Raw genomic sequence first — 20,122 nt, 5'->3', positions numbered from 1 at the left:
ACAGTGAAAAACAAATTTAGCAAAACTTCACTGTCAGGACATATAAAACACATTACTAGGTCCTCATTATGAACACAGTGGTAAAAACCGCTGTGTCCATGCTGGCAGTCAAAACACTAACCGCCAGGGTCCCCGGATCCCCGCCGGACGTATTAGGAACATTCCTGTGGGCCGGCGGGCGGAAACATTGTTTCTGCCCGCCGGCCCACAGGAAGGCCTGGCCGGGACAGAGCCGCCGGCAATGCCTCTGTTCGGCGGGTGCAGCTGCACCCATCGCGCAGATCACTGCACAGGGGCCCCTGCACTGCCCATGCCAAGTGCATGGGCAGTGCAGGGGCCCCCAGGGGTGCCCCGTGCACCCCTTCCACCAGCCTTTCCCTGGCAGGTTTCCCCATCAGGAAAAGGCTGGTAGCTGAGGAAACACTATCCGAGGGGCAGCACCGCTGCCCTGTCGGATAATGTTTCCATCCGCCGCCAGGCTGCCTGATGGAGGCAGCCTGGCGTTGGGTGAGGGCTGCCAATGGCAGCCCTCATGGGGTACATTATGTGGCTGTGTGGCCCGCCACACCTCCATGTTCATAATGACCACCTATATGTCCTTCCTTAACCACACACTGCACCCTGCCCTTGGGGCTACCTGGGGCCTACCTTAGGGGTGTCTGACATGTAGGAAAAGGGAAGGTTTAGGCCTGTCAAGGGGGTATACTTGCCAAATCAAATTTACAGTTAAAACTGCACACAGACACTGCAATGGCAGGTCTGAGACATGATTACAGAGCTACTTATGTGGGTGGCATAACCCGTGCTGCAGGCCCACTAGTAGCATTTGATTTACAGGCCCTGGCACCTCTAGTGCACTTTACTAGGGACTTACTAGTAAATCAAATATGCCAATCATGGATAAGCTAATTACATACACATTTTGTAAAGGAGCACTTGCACTTTAGCACTGGTTAGCAGTGGTAAAGTGCCCAGAGTAACAAAAACAGCAAAATCAGAGTCCAGCACACATCAACAACCTGGGGAACAGAGGCAAAAAGTTAAGGGAGACCACGCCAAGGATGAAAAGTCTAGCAGAGTGTTTATGTATTCTGAATAATAAGTTTGTGTAGAAAATAAAATAACACAGAAAAATAATGCACGCTTTTGAAAATGTGATTATGAAGAATGGCCACCAATGTTAATGAAATGTACTAATCAATGATTTAATAAAATGAAATGTTGAATATATGTTTGACTAATGTAGTAATACTGTATGTCATATTAAGGGTTATGCAGTAAGCTTTAGCTTTATTAATTGTAGGCCTTCATTTAGCAAGTGTCATGGCCTACTTGCCAGGCCTCATGTAAAAGCTGTATTTCTTAACATTTGATTTAAAAAAAATGGCTGTCCTAGACAGTTAAACTGTGATTTTTAATTTTGCATAATGTGCTCGTAGCTGAAGCTTTCTCATGATAACCGAGTGCTAGAAGATGATGTTCTCGTTAATTTAACATTTTATGTGTAATGTGTGTGAGACTGACTTTCCCAGGACAAGAACAATGAAGATACTGACTAGAGTGGAAGCTGCAACAATATTGTTACCTGACAAGTCGGATGATGAGGACAATGCAATGCAAACCAATCAAGGACATGAGAACGGAGTAATATTAGAATTCAGAGATTTGGGATTTTAGTTTTATTGGACAAAGTGTGAACATGCGAATAACTGACCAACAGGGATTTGGGAGGTAGTTTAGGTAGCTTTGACTTAACAACACTGCACAGGAGGATGACGGGCCGTTTTCTCTATTCTTTTAGAGGGTTTTACCTTTATTCTTTTGAGTACTTAAAGACTTTGGGCCTGATTCTAACTTTGGAGGACGGTGTTAAACCGTCCCAAAAGTGGCGGATATACCACCTACCGTATTACGAGTTCCATAGGATATAATGGACTCGTAATACAGTAGGTGGTATATCCGCCACTTTTGGGACGGTTTAACACCGTCCTCCAAAGTTAGAATCAGGCCCTTTGTGTTTTCTGAACTTTGATGCTGAATCCTGATGACTTGCTGATCGACTGATATCCTGAGGACGAAGACTGATTGTGCTTTGCTTATCCATACTGAGAATAGGTATTATTATAAACTAAACTGTAACTATCATACATATTTGCTTTTTCTTTCTAGTTACCAACTGCATTGTTTGATAGAGCTATAGTTGGATGTTTTCCCAAAACTGTGTTACTAAATTGTTTTGCATGAAGCGCAACATGCTGATGCTAATCTGATGTTAGTTAAGGATCCTCACTAATGGAATTATGATAACGGGGACTAATGTTCGATGGATTTCTCTGCTAACCTTCATGAACATAATCACATTGACGCAGTTGACAGTGTTACAGATTTGCACTATAACCTTAGAATGTGTTGTAGTTCAAAGTTTGATTAGATTACGTTTCTTCTGCCGCTTTGGACAGCCAGTATTGTTTCCATATGTGCTTAATCTGATTAAACATCTGATCAAATTAATCTACATGACTTTAGCATTGTTAATTTAAGGAAATAAATACTCTAACTTTCACTAAAAGGTGCGGTTATTCATGACTGAAAGGTCATGGTGCATGACAATTACTGACTATTGATTATTACTGTCATTGATTACTAATGATTACTGATTGTGTATTGATTATATACTAGAGCTATGGTAAGAACATCTTAATTGCGAGTGAAAAGGTTCATCGACCTATTCGTCTCCCCTTGTAAGTTTACTTATTAAGGTCAGACTCGTTAACACTATTCACTGAAAAACAGAGCAAAAGCCATTTTTTATTTTAGTTGTTTAAATTGCATCTGTATTTATGAACTGTGCCCTGCCTTCCACAGTGGATCCTGGTTCTGACAGCAGGCATTGTGACATCAGTACTCAACTTTAATAACTTAATAAAGTTGAGCAGTTGCATCATTTCTTTATAACAGGCGACTGTAGAGATGTTATATGTTGCATGTAATAAGGAAATATAAAAAGTATATGTGCCACTATAACGTCCAGCAAGAGTGCCTGTATTAAAACACACCACAACGCTAAAGCAACCTTCAGACCGCTGTAAGACGTAACTAGCAGCCGTTGCGTGCAATGAATCACTTCTTTCATGGATCTTGAAAATGGGGGTGCAAGGACTAGTAGTATGTACCCACTAGGGTTTTCTGATGCAGTAGTGCGCTGCTAGAAGAAAGGACAAATGGAGGAGAGAACGGGCGTGCATTGGAAACCCCCCTGCACTATGTCACTAACGTGGAAGGATAATGCAGGCCCCGGGAGACACTAAAGTGCAGCACAGCCAGCACAATGCCAAAGAATATCTGTGGCATATGGGAGAATCAGGGTCCCCTCCTCACATTCTGCAAGGGGCCCCATCATTTTGTGGTACACAACCGTGGGAATAATCCAACATACAGCTACATGAATCCGCTGTAAACAAACTGATCTAATAAACCAAGGACGTAGGTAATGCTGAGTGACCTCAGCAGAGAGAGGGAGCACGAGACTAGGTGTATTACGTGCTGCCACAGAACTTAGCTCTTGTCGCACACTAGTTCTGTACATCTACCCGTTGACAACAAAAGTGCATGGTATATGTTTATTGCATTATGAAGAAAAAAAACTTAAGTATACCGTTTTGAATTTGTTAACAGTAAGTAGTGAGCTGTTAACCAAATAATACCTGTTGGCCCTAGTGTAATAGTCATCTTTTGCGTGGAATGGACCTACATTGCATGCTGGTGGCCACTCCTTGTATAATGCAGAGTCTAGTATAACGGTGTTAATTTCTGGCATAATGGTAGCATCTATGCCGAGAAGGTGCACACCCTCCTGATAATTCTGGTGCTAGAATAAAGTATATTGTGATCATCTTTAACATGACTGTGCCACATCTCGGATAATGCAGGACCCTCGATGGTGGTAATTAATGGCACATTTTGGAGAATTACATGAGATGATGAAACATGGGCATGCATGGCAGAATCTATCCATGCATGGCAAAAGCCAAACTGACGTTTGGGCACTAAGATGTACCAAAGGATTTTACCCATTCTGTGCCTATGGGAAAAAGCTTTCGTACATATGGCCCTAAATATATATTTAAATATATTGGAAATATGGCAGCTTAGGAGACAATTCGGTTTCTTTTATTTGAATGATTGTCTTTTGTTTGGGGCAACAGAGTTGTTTCCTCCAAAATGTAAAACTTTTATTGATACCTTAGCCTGTATAATTTATGAAAACTGCCTGCTTTTCGATCCTGCAAGTCTCCATAACCTTAGAATTAGCATTCACGTGTTAACATATAATATCTCTAGGTCTTCTGTCTGCAAACTGAAATTATTTTACCGATTTTCTACCTAGACCTCTCCAAGGAGACATCTAACTCAGAATCTACCAGGAGTGGACCATACGGACATAAAATAAGATTTGTAAAATGTAAACGTTTTTACTTTCAATTCATTTTAATTATGCTTTGTGGAGAAACATGCACTGCTTTGCCACCATTTCTCCACTATTTACTCAATCTTTCTTGGGGTGGGTGACTCCTAACATCCCCCTGAGGGTTGTCAGCTTCACTCAATACATCATTTATGTATTCAAAAACTACATGATGACTACAAACACATACGAAAAGGACTGTAAAGTGCCATTTTCTTCTCCATTTTATACAGGTAGCCTTGAAGGCGAGTCAGGCCAAACATCTCTCCAATAAATTGGACATGTTTCACTTGCTAACTCAGAGTGCAATTGGAGGTACATTTTTATGCTCCTGTACTTACGAGAACACCAGCCGCCACTGTGTATTCACAATAATGTACCAGTGCTCAGAGGTCACTCCTAAATTTTGCCATCTGTTTATCATCTTTTCATCTTGGTCACTAGCCACTTCATGTTCTTCTCCGATGTGCAAGGCATCTCATGTCATGTGATTGTGTCAATGCCATCTACAGTGGTATCAACAGTATTTTACTTACCTCTTTTTGGCCACTGAACTTTGGCATTTATGCACAGCACAACATAACACTTTCTGGATAGAAAAGGCACTTTTGCCATCTTATTGTTAGTCAGTGTATGCTTCCGGTCCTGGTTTACAGCATGATGCAGAGTAGAGACATTTCATGGCTTGCATGGCGTTTCACGATGGTATTAGGAACTGGATTAGAATGTATACATTATGGAAGGAGCCACGATACTACAATGTTTTACTCATTACTCCAAGAAAAGTGTACTTGGGTGTTAAGGGAATTTTTAAGTGTACAGAAGTACCATTGAATTGTTTTGGGGGATGCTACAATAATTTTGAAGTCAGTTATATATGGTGCTTGATTGAGTCAAATGCAGTTAGCAAGAAGAAGCTTAATGAGGGCTTTATCTGCAGGTGTGCACTTGATGTTAATACAGATAGGCATCATTTAGAGTTTGGGAGAGTGAAGACACTAAGGTAAAATCACAGGGATTTTGCTCCAAACCTGTGCTTCATCCCCCCAGTTTAGAGGTTAGCAAAGCACAGGGTTTTCATCAGCTGAAGACCTGACCATTTTTAGGATGGGGCGAACACCAATACATCTACTTCAAAAGTACCTCAATGCAAAGACTGGTGGTGCCTAGCAGCGAAATCCGTCAACAGTCAAAACAGATGAGGAGTAAATTCCCTTTGCATCAGCACCACTGATTTGTTGTGTTATGCAAACTCCTCCATTAGCTGCTTGTGTAAAACAAAACAGAAATATCGAGCAGGGTGACAACAAACTGGTGCCCACTGAGTATTTCACTAAGCCTACACTGGAGCGACTGGTGCAGAGGCTCTAATGAAGCGTTAGAGATCTCTGCATGAAAAACACTGATCTCTAAACTTGGTGGGTGGTTTCCACCATGAGAGATGAAACCATGGCATCCACAGACCCCTCAAGGTGCCCACTAGGGTATAAACAATACTCAATGTTTATGATACATCAGTGAACACAACACTGAAAGCTCAAACTCCTGGCCACAGCGGATCTTAATTGAAATACCACTACAATAACAAAACGTTGGCCGTCACATCAATGATAGTAGCAGCAGCAAGACTGCATTTTCCTCATTGCTTAGTATTTCTCCACTGCAAGTGTTGTACACCTCTCTTTCTACCTCCCTTAATGCACAAAAGAAATCCTAGTCAACTACCTATGCTGAAGATGGATTGATGTGAGCAAAATAACAATTAGCTGGATTTGAAAACTGATTGAAATCATTTGTAAAGCTTAAACAAAGGTTAGACTTCACTCTAACCTTTGACTTGGAGATGCTAAATGTGATGGCAAATTATACTCTCATTCACTCCCAGTATCCTGCGCTAAAGCCACTAGAGGAAAAACTGTTCTTGGCCCTGATAGATCAAAGACAAGTCATGTAAATAGGGGAGTAGTTTAGGAAGAGTCAGTCGCCCTACTAATGAAAGAAGGATGAGACTCAATGCGAGGGGTCAGAGTACAGACAGGGACTACTGGGCCACAACTGTGCTGATTGTGGTAATTTGTCACTGGTATCCTTGGGTATTCCCAATTATGTCTCTGTACACTGGAAAAGTACACCCCTTATGAACTTGATTCAGGGTAGCAAGGGCAAGCAGTCAAAGGCTTCTCAGGTAGCGTTGAGGGGACAAGAGTTTAGAACTCAGTCAACCAACAGATACAGCGACTTGTCGTCAAGCCCAGCGCATAGCCAAATAAAAAAAAAGTACTTAAATTTCACAGTGAAACAAATACTGCACAGTTCAGGTAGAAATACAGTGACAAGATTGTACTGTGAATCTCAGTGAAACTCTACACTCACTTAGAGGTTCTCCTAATGTTGACAGTCTCTTGTCTCATATGAAATATGGGCAACCACACTGATTAGGCCTAGATACAATTTATTCTCGATAACCCCACTGGCTAATATATACATCACTTCAACAGTTTGTGTCAATATGAATTCAAATGCGCAAAGTATAAGGTTCATAAGGTGAACATGCCCTGGCTCACACAGTTGCTCAGTCTTTTCATGGTAAGGTCTATTTTACCTGCTCAGATTAGATGTGGCTATTGTGGCATTGAGAAGTGTGAGAAATGGGGTTGCTGGTTGACTGGTATGTGAGCTCTGGTCAAACAACAGCCACAATCGCTTGCTGGGGTAAACCACAAAAAGCCAATAATATAGGCAGTACTTAACCCTGGGTAGCTTGGCAAAAATAGCAGTCAGGATAAAACTGGAGGCAATGTGTTAAGTATTTATGCAGCACACAAACAGCAACAGAAGGAAAACACAATACAATATAAATCCCAAACCAATTTAGAAAATAGACTACATTTTAATAAAGTATTTGACACCAAAACACAATTGATAGAACCAGAGTTATAAATCATTAAATATTAAGGTTCAAAATAGCAAGTACTCAGTTTTGGAAAAAGGCCACCTGGGCTCGTTTAGCACCACTACCAAGGGTGCATGAGTGGATGGAGACCTCTTGGGGGTTCACAACTCACTCAAGCTGGGTCCAGGTTCCGGTAATATGATGGGAGGCTGTAATGTCCCTGTGGCCAATTAAACTAGCCCATGGAGTCACTTCTGAAGTCCTGGGTGCAGGTGAAGATGCAGTGCTCCATAGCATGGCTGGCTTCTGAAGGTTCAGGGCAGGCTCCAGACAGCAAAACAGTCCTTCCAGGTACAGCAGCAGTCTGGTAGCAGTCTGTACAGCAGGTCACAGCAGTAGGCAGTCATCCAAGAGTCCTTCCGCAGGTCCACTTGTGAGTTGAAGAGTGGGTCTGAGAGCCCTATTTTTTATACCCTGGTGCCCTGCTCTGAGAAGCTAGGAAATGTTTCTAAATGGTTTCTTTGAAGTTCCACAAGCTTTCTACTGCCCCTGTCCCAGCTCCTAGCTGGCTACACTGACAATACTGGGTCATTAAGCCTATTGTGTAGTGGTAGAGCTCAGACTATTCAGCAGCAAGTGAGACTGTGCTGAGCTCCGCCCCCGTCAAGTCAGTTAATGGCCCAATCAGGCTCTGTTAATCCCACTATTGTGTGACTGTCTGGGGTGAATTCTCAAAGTCTCAATGGTCAGTTACACCCAGTCATGTGACCTAAGGCCGGCTATAGGCACAGAGGGCTAAGGGCAGGAAAATTCCAACTTTTTTAAATGTGCCATTTTCAAACTTGCAAGGAGAAGTCAGACTTTACAATTAAAGAGGGCTTATCATTACAAGTTCATATCAATCAATCAGTATTTTATGAAGCGCAGCACTATCACCCCTAGGGGTACCTGGTCACTGAGGTTGCTATGACTGCATTGAAAAGCCAGGTCTTGAGCTGTTTTCTGAAGTCTGCCAGAGAGGGTGTCATTTGGAAGTGGACGGGAAGGTTGTTCCAGACTTTGGCAGCAATGTAGGAGAAAGTGCAGCCCCGGCTGCAGGTGTGTTAGATGAGAGGGACATGTACGAGGGCGACTGAAGTGGAGCACAGGTGTCTCAAGGGAAGATGGAAGTTCACCTGTTCATTGATGAAGGAAGATCCTAGTTTGTGGAGGGCTTTGTAGGTGTGCGTGAGCATCTTGAAGTGGCACCTTTGCTGGACAGGGAGCCAGTGATGTTCCTGAGGTGAGGAGTGATGTGGGTACGCTTGGGAGGTCCAGGATGATTCTGGCTGCCGTGTTCTATACTGTCTGAAGTCTTCTGAGGAGCTGGGAGGAGATACTGGTGTACAGTGTGTTGCCGTAGTCAAGGTGGCTGGTAATGAGGGTTTATGCGATGATCTTTCTGGTGTTTATTGGGATCCATCTGAAGATCTGGTGGAGCATGCCAAAACAGGAGGAGGCAACTGTGTTGATTTCTTTCATGGTCAGTTGGCTGTCCAAACTTATGCAGAGGTTGCGAGCGTGGTCAGTCGGTGTGGGTCCAAGTTCTTCCAGCCACCAGCTGTGGTCCCAGGCGGAGGTGTTATTTTCAAACATCAGTACCTCGGTTTTATTGGAGTTCAATTGAGGCAGCTGTCTCTCATCCAGTCGGCTACATTACTCATGGTATTGCGGAAGTTGGCATTGGTGTTGGAGGGGTCTTTGGTGGACAAGAGGATGATCGGAGTTTCGTCCATGTAGGGGATGATGTTGAGTTTGTGGGATCGGACCATATCTGCGAAGGGGGTCATGGAGATGTTTAACAGCTTAGGGCTGAGCGATGATCGTTGGGGCATGCTGCATATGATTCTTGGGAGCAGAGGTGAAGGGAGGTAGGAGGATGCTCTGGGTGCACCCTGAGAGGAATGAGTTGATCCACTTGAGGGCGTGCTGTTGGATGCCGATGTTGTTGAGTCTGTCGGTGAGGGTGTGGTGTGCAATGATGTCTAATGCTGCAGACTGGTCGAGGAGAATCAAAGTCGAGTAGGTGGTTTTGTTCTAGGTAGTCAGTGAGCTGTCAGTTAATGGCCTTCTCGAGTACTTTGGCTGTGCATGTAAGCGAGCAGGGAGATTGGCTGGTAGTTCTTGAGGCCGCTGGGGTCAGCTGAGGGCTTGTTTAGGTAGCAGTTGCTCGCTGTGCCACTGGATTCAAGCTAGCCTGGCTGATGAAGGGCGATACCCTGAAACCGGTCTCAGGATGCTTTTTTCCTGTCCTGGGAGGACCTGGCCTGGAAGTTCGGGCTGAATTGCTCCAATGGGGAACATGGTCAAGACTAATTTACATATGGCTGGGTCCAAACTGGGGTGACATAGCGAGCAAAATAACAATGGATTAAACCAAGATCTGTGACTGGGGTGAACATTTGAAATGTTTCAACACCCCGTCCATCATTTTATTTTGTTTTGTGATGAGAATTACAGTGAAACCAAATACTGAATATCCTCGAATGCCATAGTATAATCTCACACAGAAACAGTGGGTCTAAGTGCTCCAGTGATCGACTCCATGACAGGGAAACAGACTCTGAAGGACATTCTTGGGGGCACATGTAATTCCCCTATTATGGGCCTACAGAAACCTACTGGCAAGTACTGCATTGTGCAGGACATTAGAAAGATTCATAACATTGTTGCCCCGTATTGTCCTGTGATAATGTATCCTGCAGTGATATTGTTTCAGATTCCCTATGAAGTCAACTGGTTCACAGTTGATTTACATCAAGCATTCTTTTCTCTTCCATTATACAAAGTGATAATAGAATTCCGGCATGTTTCAGCGCTCCACTAGCATATACAGAACGCCCTTCAATCATTAACTAGATCCTAAAGCTACTGCATGGTTAAGTCCTGATCCAATACATTGACAATCTGTTGGTGACATCATTGTCACAAGAGGCATGCAGACAAGACTATTCCTCTGCTAACTGATCTGTCAAAAAATTGACATAATGTATCCCCAAGTAAGTTGCAGTATTGTCAGAAAAAAGCCCTTTACCGGGATATCACATAGAGAAGGGAGTAAGGAATGCATCACAAGAGAGAATTCATAACATACTGAAAATGAACCATTCCACAACGTAGAGAGAAGTAAGAATGTTTCAGAGAATGGTGAGCCACTGTCGTCAGTGGATACCCAATTTTATCCTAGTGGAGAATCCTCTACAAATGTTGCCACACAAGGATGTGTCTGATCGGGTATCTTGGGACAATGAAAGCATGAATGCCTTCTTAGAGCTGAAAGTCTCCGCCATGCCACGGTTCTGTGAATGCTAAATTGCATTCAAAAGTTTGTACTATTTTGTAGTGAGAGGGAGGGCTATGCCCTCTCAGTGCTATATCGAACACATGGTGATTCTTAAAGACATGTTGCCAGTTTTTAAGCCACACTTGACCTTGTAGCTGCCAGACTAACTGGTTGCATCAAAGCAGTAGTGGCAGTGGGTGTCAGCATCATGCCACGTGAGACTAAAGTAATCTTAGTAATCTTAGTGATCTTAGTGATCTTCCAGCACTAAAGAGAAGTATCCCTCACTGGAGGTGGGCGGAACTCGTGAAGTTTCACTCTGCAGACCTCCATCAAGTTATATGAAAACTCTGTTAGATTCTGCAAAGTTCTCCGGATGGGCTGAAATAGACAGGTTGAGCTGCTTTTAGTGTCGGGAGCTCGCTCTGCGCTGAAAAATCAGCATGAATGGCATCATGCGGCATGCCAGTGGGTGCTGCTTCTTGGGTTCATTTTGCTGCCACTCAAGCAGATTTTCTACTCAAACTGCAGCTTTCTGACCATGAATGGTCACAACCGCCTGTGTTATGGAAATCTCACCCTCATTGCGACTGCAAATTTCACTAGGAGATGCCAAATCTCACTTGCGCTAGCCAACTTACTGTTGGCAAGCTGTTTTACAGAAACAATTCCACCAAGCAGCAGTTGGCAGGATCCGGCCACAACTCTGCATTGCATCATAATGTGGAGTGGCCAAAATTCTGGCAACTCCTCCAGCGGAGTGGAATTTATCACCCACCTCTACCCCTCACTCATATTAAGGCACAGTACCTGACCAGCAGCTACCTTAAAAAGCAAGAAAAAAATCATACTTGCAGCAGAGAACATTACCCTAAAGAATTGCTCAACTCTAAATCCTGCCACACTACTACCAATGCCTGATGTTGAAGTTGATGGGTAAGAGGTTGAGCATGACTGTCTCAATGCCATTGAACTGTGCACCAAGCCGAGACCTGATATTCAGGATAAACCCATTGCAGAGTCAGATTATGCACTGTTTGTGGACAGCTCTTGCTTGAGAGATAATGGGGGAAATTTGAGAGCTGCTCATGCGGACTGTACGGCAGAAGGTGTAGTGAAAGCCTCCTTGCTCAGTGGTGTGACTTCTACAGAAGAGGCTAAATTGGTCACTCTTATTGGGGCTTGCTGTGTCTTGGACCAATTGAAAGTCACTATTTTAATGGATCGTGAATATGGCTTTGGACAGCTGAGGTCACAATGAGGGTTCATGACATCATCTGGGTCTCTTTTATAAAATGGCTATATAATGAGACTATTGAAGGTGTTACAGATGCCTCAAGAGATTGAAGTGGTTAAATTTGCAGAACACAGTACTGGCAATGTTCCAGCCGGCAATCGGCATTCCCATGAAGTAGCCCAATATTGAGCTCATGGACCCTGAGCATTTAACAGAGAATATTCTAATTGATCTGAAAAGAAGACCAATTTCAATATGTTGTTGACTATTGCTGACATGTGGGGAGACATCAAGAGACTGCAGGGAGAAGTGCCAGAGACTGAACAGCAGGGTTGGGTTAGAGCAAGCTCTGAAAAGAATGAGGGTGAGATTTGGGTTTTAGCAGATGGGAGACCTGAGCTGCCAGACAGCTTGTTGTCGCCAATAGTCAGGCATTTCCATGGTCCCAGAAGAGACGCTATGTTGCTGTGTTTTAAGTAGAAGTGGTTTAACACCCATTTCAGAGCAAGGGCAGAGAACCTTTGCCATTGCTGTGTTACCTGCCAGCCATTGAATGCATGGAGAAGGACCTCAGTAACCATGAGTCACCTAGGGAGATCAGGAGGTCCCTTTAAAAGAATGAGTTGGATTTTATCAAAATGCCTGTGTGCATCGAGCTGTGCTATGTCTTGGTTGTAGTGTGTATTTTCTCCCATTGGGTGGAAGCCTACCTAACCAGGAGGAATGATAGTTTCACTGTAGCCAAGCTGTTTTTGAGTGAATTCGAATTCAGATTCCTTGTTCTCTGGAGTCAGACCAAGGAACTTACTTTAATAACATGATTCTGAGAATGCTGTGTGTAGCCTTGTAGGTTGAACAATGACTGCACTATAGTTACTGACCGGAAACTTCTGCCATAATTGAACAGGTGAATGGGATGCTGAAGTTCCAGCTAGTGCGAAAGTATGTGGTCTACCTCTCTGAAGTGACCAGATACCTTTCTTTTGGTGTTGATAACTTTATGAAGATCGTCCAATCAGCCACCAGGATTGTCACCCCATTAAATTCTAATGGGAAGGGCCATGAGATTGCCTGCTAATGAGCTTTTTAATATCTCAGTGGATGCGGTTCTCAACTAATACAAAGGACTTGCTGATATTATGTGTTCTGTCTCTCACCAGATTAAAGCTGCCACTGCCCTCCTGCATCCGGAGCAGTGCCACAACCTTAGTCCTGGTGACAGGGCTCAAGTGAAGAAGCACATCAGTAAGATATGTCTGGAGCTCCGATAGTATGGTCCCTTGTGGTGATGCTGGTCACAAACACAGTCTTCAAATGAGGTGGACTGCCTTACTGGGTACATGCAGATGAGATGTACAGATGAAGAAGTGGTGATCACAACCACTGATTGACAGAGTCAAACTCTTGATTACCCTAAAGGAGTGGGGGGGTTGAAAAGAGTACCAAGACACATTCCAGAGTCAACCAGTGATTCAAAATCCAAGAGTGACACAGAGTCGATCTTATTCATGTCCTCAGCCTTTGGCGAATGAGCCAAGAGTAGCCACAGTGAATCAGCTAGGTGCATAGGAGATCAATGACTTTGATCCTGGTGAAGGACCAATTATTATGACCAGGAGTGACCGTAAAAGAAAAAGGTGGACAAGGAATCATGAGAGACTGAGACCAAGCTTATCTGTGGAATGCATCCTACAGACTGTCACTGAGGAGACTGAGTCAAGTGGATTAGGTGACCGCAGAGATAAACGGTCAGTAGTCAGAAGATCAAGGTGGAAAAGCTTACCTAGTTGACGGTATTCTGCCCCAGAGTAGAAATACTTCACAGACAGTGAACTTGACCCAATATTCTGGGAGTTTGATAATCAATGAACAGTGTTCCCAAAACCTCCTTGATTAATGCTACCATAATAAGAGTTTACAGTCCTTGAGTTGATCACAGTCATCATAACAATCTATACTTTAATGAATAACTGGTGATTTCCTAGGGCCTGGCTTCAGTACAAAAGAAGGGTTGTCCTTCTAGGAGAAAATAGATTAGGGCTAGGGATAACTCATGAAGACTGCTGTACATAAGTTAATCAATATTGTGACGACGAAAACAATTTAGCCATTTTGTACAACTAGAAACAAGCCACAATCATTATCTTGCTTTCAGCTGTTCTCATTTTGAGGCCTGGCTCTAAAGATACAATGGTTATCCTATCAAAGAACCAGCATAGTCAGTTTCTTTCCAAATAATCTTACATTGGTTCTTCTAAGATGACACATTTCTCTTTCAGCTTTCCCTTGCCACTTTTGATGCTTATTTTAGAATAAAGAAATAATTTTATTAAACCAATCTATTTTATATTTTGTGCTCTGTAGGGTGATATATTTTGCATCTTTGTAATATGCAAATTCAGACTGCATAATTATATTGATATCCATGCTTTTTGCATGAATTGAGTGATTTGTAACTTTTATTATATCTGCTAATGAAACCTTCTTTGTTTGGATTCCATCCTCTCTGAGTTTTTTTGGAGCTGCATGGGTTTCACTGTAATTGACATGCTTTGCTGATGTTAGCTCCTTTCATTAATGTTCTGTGAAGAATAAATTGTCACATACTGTATTTGTATAGATATTGCTCTTCTCAGGCAACAGGGATACCTGTTAGAACTAGTTTCATCCAGAGAAATTGAACACAAAGCAGCCTGTTATGTGCAGCCAACCCAGGCACTTGGCTTTACAATGACTTTAGTGTAGGAGGGAGTGTACGGGGAAAGGAATATGAGGGGGTATTTATGTTTATCACTCAGCATAGGGAGCTCCCCGCAGCCGAAAGCATAAAAAATATACAGGATTCCAACAGCCAAATAGAATCCAAGCCCTTTGCTGATTAACGCAGAACCACCTTGATCACCTCTCATTGCACTTATGATGCGGGTCTACTGCACAGGAAAACATACTGGATCAGTCAGTCTGAGAAAAGGAGAAGCAAAATGTCACTCGGCTACTGAGCCAAGGACTTTTGTCCCCTAAAGTATTTCTCTATTAAGCCTCCAAAAACAGAAATTGAACAAAACAGGTAGACCTCAACAAACACAAAAGGACCTACCATTTTGTTAGTCATCAAAAGAAATAAAAAATATATATATATACTGGGATAGAATCTAAAGGAAAAATAGAGGTAGGGATCCCCTTCGTTACTGTTCTTTGGTGAATAGTGTTGCATATTCTAATGTAAGTTAATTGATGGATCAGAGGGAAGTGGGAAATTACAGATTTACATTTTATAGAGTAATTATGTCGTGCAAAGTAGCATTTTCACATATTTCTTGTTTTAGAAACTTAGATATAAACACCATAATGATTTCCCTTGCCCCCAGTGCTATTTTGTAGTAAAGTAGACACCCTGGGATTGATGTAGACTGCAGGAACGGTGTTGATATTGTCTACAAGATTCAAGAGGAAGTCACTTACAAGTCATTATTCCCAAAATGAAACAGCAAGCCCTTGTTTATACATGCAAGTTCAAAACTATGTAACCAATATAGCAAACAAAAGGCTTTGATGGGACTTTGGTATATACTCCAAATATTTCATTATGCAGATGAAACTTTGGCATATTTTATAGCTGCATGTTATTGTAAAGAATTCAGAACAATAATAAACCGACGTACACAAAACACACAATATTAACACATTGTTTAGTCTCTTTAGAGGAAGATCGTTTTGCTCAGCCCACTTGATCTATGCATCAAAAGGGACATGTTAGCCTCCTTAATCCATCATTGTTGTAAGTCATTGTCCTATTGATCAGTCTACATTGATCAGCCATTGTGTGATATGTGTCAGTCACAATTAATGCAGTTGCATCATTTGCCAACATACACAAATGTCATTGGTGTAGCAGTGAGATGATTCTTCAAAGGGACAGGAGATGTTAGTTTTCAAGTTTTGGCTTCCACTGCAATGCAGGAATAAGGAAAGGAATATGGAGCACAAACCTCCATATTGCAGAAGTGGTAACCAGAGAGTTGAAAAATACATGAAATTTGGAGTTGCCATTCCAAAAACAGATGCTACAAGACGATGGAATCACATTAACATCAGCATAGACTAGAGATATCCATGGTCCTTGCTGTGACTTTTCCCACTTTCCCCATCTCCATGCTTTTGTCTCATTCTGCCTCATGTCTCATACTACCACCTGTATCCCCCCAGCTCCTACCTTCCGGAATAGATGTTAATTACTCAACTTCATCCCACCCTTCCTGTACTCACACCATGATGCAGTGAGAAGCATCAGTGCCACAAAGTTTTGAAAAGCTCCAGCCATAAAAAATTATGGGGGTCATTCTGACCCTGGCGGTCCATGACCGCCAGGGCCACGGACGACGGAAGCACCGCCAACAGGCTGGCGGTGCTTCCCTGCCCATTCCGACCGCGGCGGTAAAGCCGCGGTCGGAAAACCAGGACCAGCGGTTTCCCGCCGGTTTTCCCCCGGCTGGGCGAATCCTCCATGGCGGCGCTGCTGACCCCCTTCCCGCCAGCCTGTTTCTGGCGGTTTTCACCGCCAGGAACAGGCTGGCGGGAACGGGTGTCCTGGGGCCCTTGGGGGCCCCTGCACTGCCCATGCCACTGCATGGGCAGTGCAGGGGCCCCTTAACAGGGCCCCAGTATGCTTTTTACTGTCTGCCTAGCAGACAGTGAAAAGCGCGACGGGTGCAACTGCACCCGTCGCACACCTGCAACACCGCCGGCTCCATTCGGAGCCGGCTTCTGTGTTGCAGCAGGGCTCTTTCCCGCTGGGCCGGCGGGCGCTATATCGGCTAGCGCCCGCCGGCCCAGCAGGAAAGTCAGAATGGCCCCAGCGGTCTTTCGACCGCTGAGCGGCCATTTGGCGGTTCCCGCCAGGCGGGCGGCGACCGCCGCCGGGGTTGGAATGACCCCCTATGTCTCCTAGATCACACCATGTTTATGGTGACCGGTTGCAAACAGAATCTTGTCCACCAGACAAGGCATCCTGAGATGATGTTTCTCATCACCGTACTATCCATGTGACAATCTAAAAGGCTCAGCTGTTAGTGTGAGGTGAAGGAAATAAATCCTGTGCATTGCTGGTGATGTAGCAGAAATTGTATTATTGTGACCCCATGTCACAGTGACCATCTATACATGACAGATTATGCATTTTGATAATAGGTTTGTTGAAAAGTGGTGCACTGAAAGCCTTATTATTGTGTATTCACTCTAGGTCAGTAGTTAAAAGTGAGGTGGTATGCGTTTTAACTTCATTTTAACAAATTAATTTGTTTTTATATCATAAGTCATGATGTAAATTAACAGTCTGCACTAAAACAAGAGTAGTTTTCTAAAGAAAAGTACTTCAAAAGTAACTTGCAAATGTAGTTCTGCATTATAGTTCCATGAAAGGGTTAACAGAATTATTTTGTTTTGAAATTACTTTAATGTGAATGCTGACAGAGCTTATTAATATTGCATGTATATTTCAGCATGTTAAATGTAAATTTACTGCATAAATGAATGTGCAGTTTTAATTAACTTTGCTTAGCATTAGTGGGCCTGTAAGGCCCCATTTAAATGTTTAGTCATCTTGCTAACCTGTAATTTTCTTTCAGACATCGTTCTCATGAGAATGTTAGCTTGGTAATAGTTTCTTTATTGTTTTAGACACAGGGAGCTCGAGCATAGAACATTTGGAACTGTGAAGGTGACAATGTATATACAAATGTTTAAATTCATATGGATGAGCTTAGATGGAAGTCGTTTCACATGAAGAACATGGGAACTTTCACTGATAATTGCAGTCTTTGTCATATGACTGCTTGTCATTGGACGTTTTCATCTTTTGTGTCATATGGAGTGATGAATGGGTGAATCATTGTGCCCTATGAACTTTAATAAACAGTTCCCCAGATGTATTTGCAGCACTCTACTCATTTTCCCTTGAGCCAAGTCCCACTCCAGACCCTGCAGAGCAGACTTTTCCCCAGTCTTTGATACTTGCTGAACCCCTTGGACTCAGAGGTAAAGCCCTCTCTACCCTCTTCCCCTTTGAGATGCTTTGCTGAGATTTAGAGATCTTTTCCGTTGACCCAGGGAAGAAGATTCCTGGCCGAGCTTCTAAAATGCTGACGCTTTCCCTTTTTCTCTTTACTTACTTTTGCCAACCTTAGTTAGTCACCTGTTTCTCCAGACTTCCTTTTTCCGAATTCCTTCTGCCATTTTCGCATTTTTGCCTTTTGACCACATGTGCTTGACCTAGCACACCAATAATATGAAATTGCTCATTCGTAGGGTAATCCCTTGTTCAGGTTACTAAATTGTAGAATTCAACAACTAAGGGCCAGATGTACCAAAGGATTTTACCCATTCTGTGTCTATGGGAAAAAGCTTTCATACATATGGCCCTAAACGTTTAACAGAATTAGACAGCATTTATTTCCTCATTTTCAGATTCTTTTGTGTGAAGGCTTAATTGAACAACTTGTCTTTTTGATGTTAGTTCATTTCAACTTCTTTAGGAGGCTTGAAAAGCCTATAATGATACTGTATCGTTACATTCTTGTTTTGAGAATCATTTATGTAACTTTTGAGTCCCAATTTGTAATAAAAACCCTTGCAGTTTTTTCAGACTGGAGTATTCCTTGTGTGACCTCATTGGTCACACTTTCACTTTAATGATTGTTGGGTACGTTTGATGCCTCTAACCTCACAGCCTTATTATGGGTGAAAAGATCTATCAACCTCGCCCGAAGCAGAATCCTTAGGAGTGTTACTGCTCCGGCACTGGGCTGTGACCATCCCTTCCTTATAATATGCAGCACAAAATTAGCTTGAAACACAATCAGCTGTTAAATTAATAGACCAGTGTTTGTGGTACCATTCACCCATTCATGTGCTCTCACCCCTTTTATCAAGAGAAAATCCATCTATGCATTCATTCACACTGTCACTCATTCATCTATTCAGTCATTCATTAAACCAATCGCTACCATTCTAGCATTCGACCACTCACCAAACCTTAGACACAAACGCCACGATCAATAAAAACACTTTTACTCACAAAATAGCATTTTACCTGTTGTAAACAGTCCTTCACCACGCAGGACAGTGTCATTGTTGCGCATTATTTCCGCAGTCACTCGGACGTCAGACTGATTACCGGCCAGCAATGAAATTCCGAGGGTAATATTCTGGCCAGGACGAATTACTGCAGGTGTGGTGATTAGGTATGTCGGACTAAAAAGTAAAATATTGGATAAAGATACAGTGAGGCAAGACATACAGATACCAAAAGAATAAAATAGTGCAACTAAGAATCTCATCATGTAATGTCCCATTTCATATATAGAACAAGTATTTAGCCTCACTCCTTTGCCAGGCACTGAAGATTCACAAACAACTATGTCAGCATATGCAAGTTTACAATTTTTGTATCTTTTCAACATACTTTGTTTATTCTTTTTATGACAGAGCTGTGCACCTCCCATCTGAGTTTCAGTTTCGGTCATATGTATTCTTGTTTGAATTAGGTATGAAGAAAACCCAAAAAAAGGTTATGCAAATTGGGGACTGCATTAGATGCTCCTAGCTAATGGAGAGGGCAAATTGATGTTTTGCCTAGCGATTTCACACTTTGCTTGGTTTGCTGGAAAAAAAATGTACAGACTTAGCCTAGCTAAATTTAAATACCTAGCTCTTAAAAAGAGAAATTTCTGATTACGTTACCCAACAGCGAGAGTTTACATTGCTGTATTTGTTTGAAGGTTTGTATTTGTTGCTTTCCCGAGGATTTAGAATCCTACGCCTGAGTCCCCCCTTTGTTTGTTTCATCACTTGTTTTCCAATGAAGCAATGTATATGAAAACCTATAAATTAGGGTCTTGTCTCTGTTTGTGCAGCTCATGCTCTTTTGTGAGTTGGTGATCCCCTTGCTGCCCATCTCCGTCGTGACTCACAGGCATTTTGCTTTTGTAAAATAAAAACATTTTATACTTCGAGTTGGCATTTGGGCAGATTTTTAAGAGGCCGGTGCATTGGCTGGCAAACAGGTACAGAAAAGTTTAAACGAGAGAAAGACCCTGCTAAAGGGACACCTGCCCAGGTGATATCCACTAGTGTGGACAAAACGTGGGCAGACACATAGAACAGCCACTAAAACTCATTAAGCAGGGTGGGAAGAAGTACTTTTCAGAA

At 42.7% G+C, this 20,122-nt stretch overlaps 1 protein-coding gene across 1 annotated transcript in view; it reads right to left on the bottom strand.

The window, feature by feature from the left end:
- Window positions 1–20,122, bottom strand: part of LOC138296505 (CD109 antigen-like) — a 775,136-nt gene that overhangs the window by 723,018 nt on the left and 31,996 nt on the right. The window contains exon 2 of the mRNA XM_069235676.1: window positions 19,005–19,165. Within this exon, the coding sequence (XP_069091777.1) occupies window positions 19,005–19,165 (161 nt within the window). The remainder of the gene's footprint in view (window positions 1–19,004; window positions 19,166–20,122) is intronic.

Source organism: Pleurodeles waltl, chromosome 5, assembly GCF_031143425.1.
Source record: "Pleurodeles waltl isolate 20211129_DDA chromosome 5, aPleWal1.hap1.20221129, whole genome shotgun sequence".
NCBI classification, from domain to species: Eukaryota; Metazoa; Chordata; class Amphibia; order Caudata; family Salamandridae; genus Pleurodeles; species Pleurodeles waltl.
Note: the sequence above shows the minus strand (reverse complement) of the source record. Positions and strands in the feature narration are given on the sequence as shown.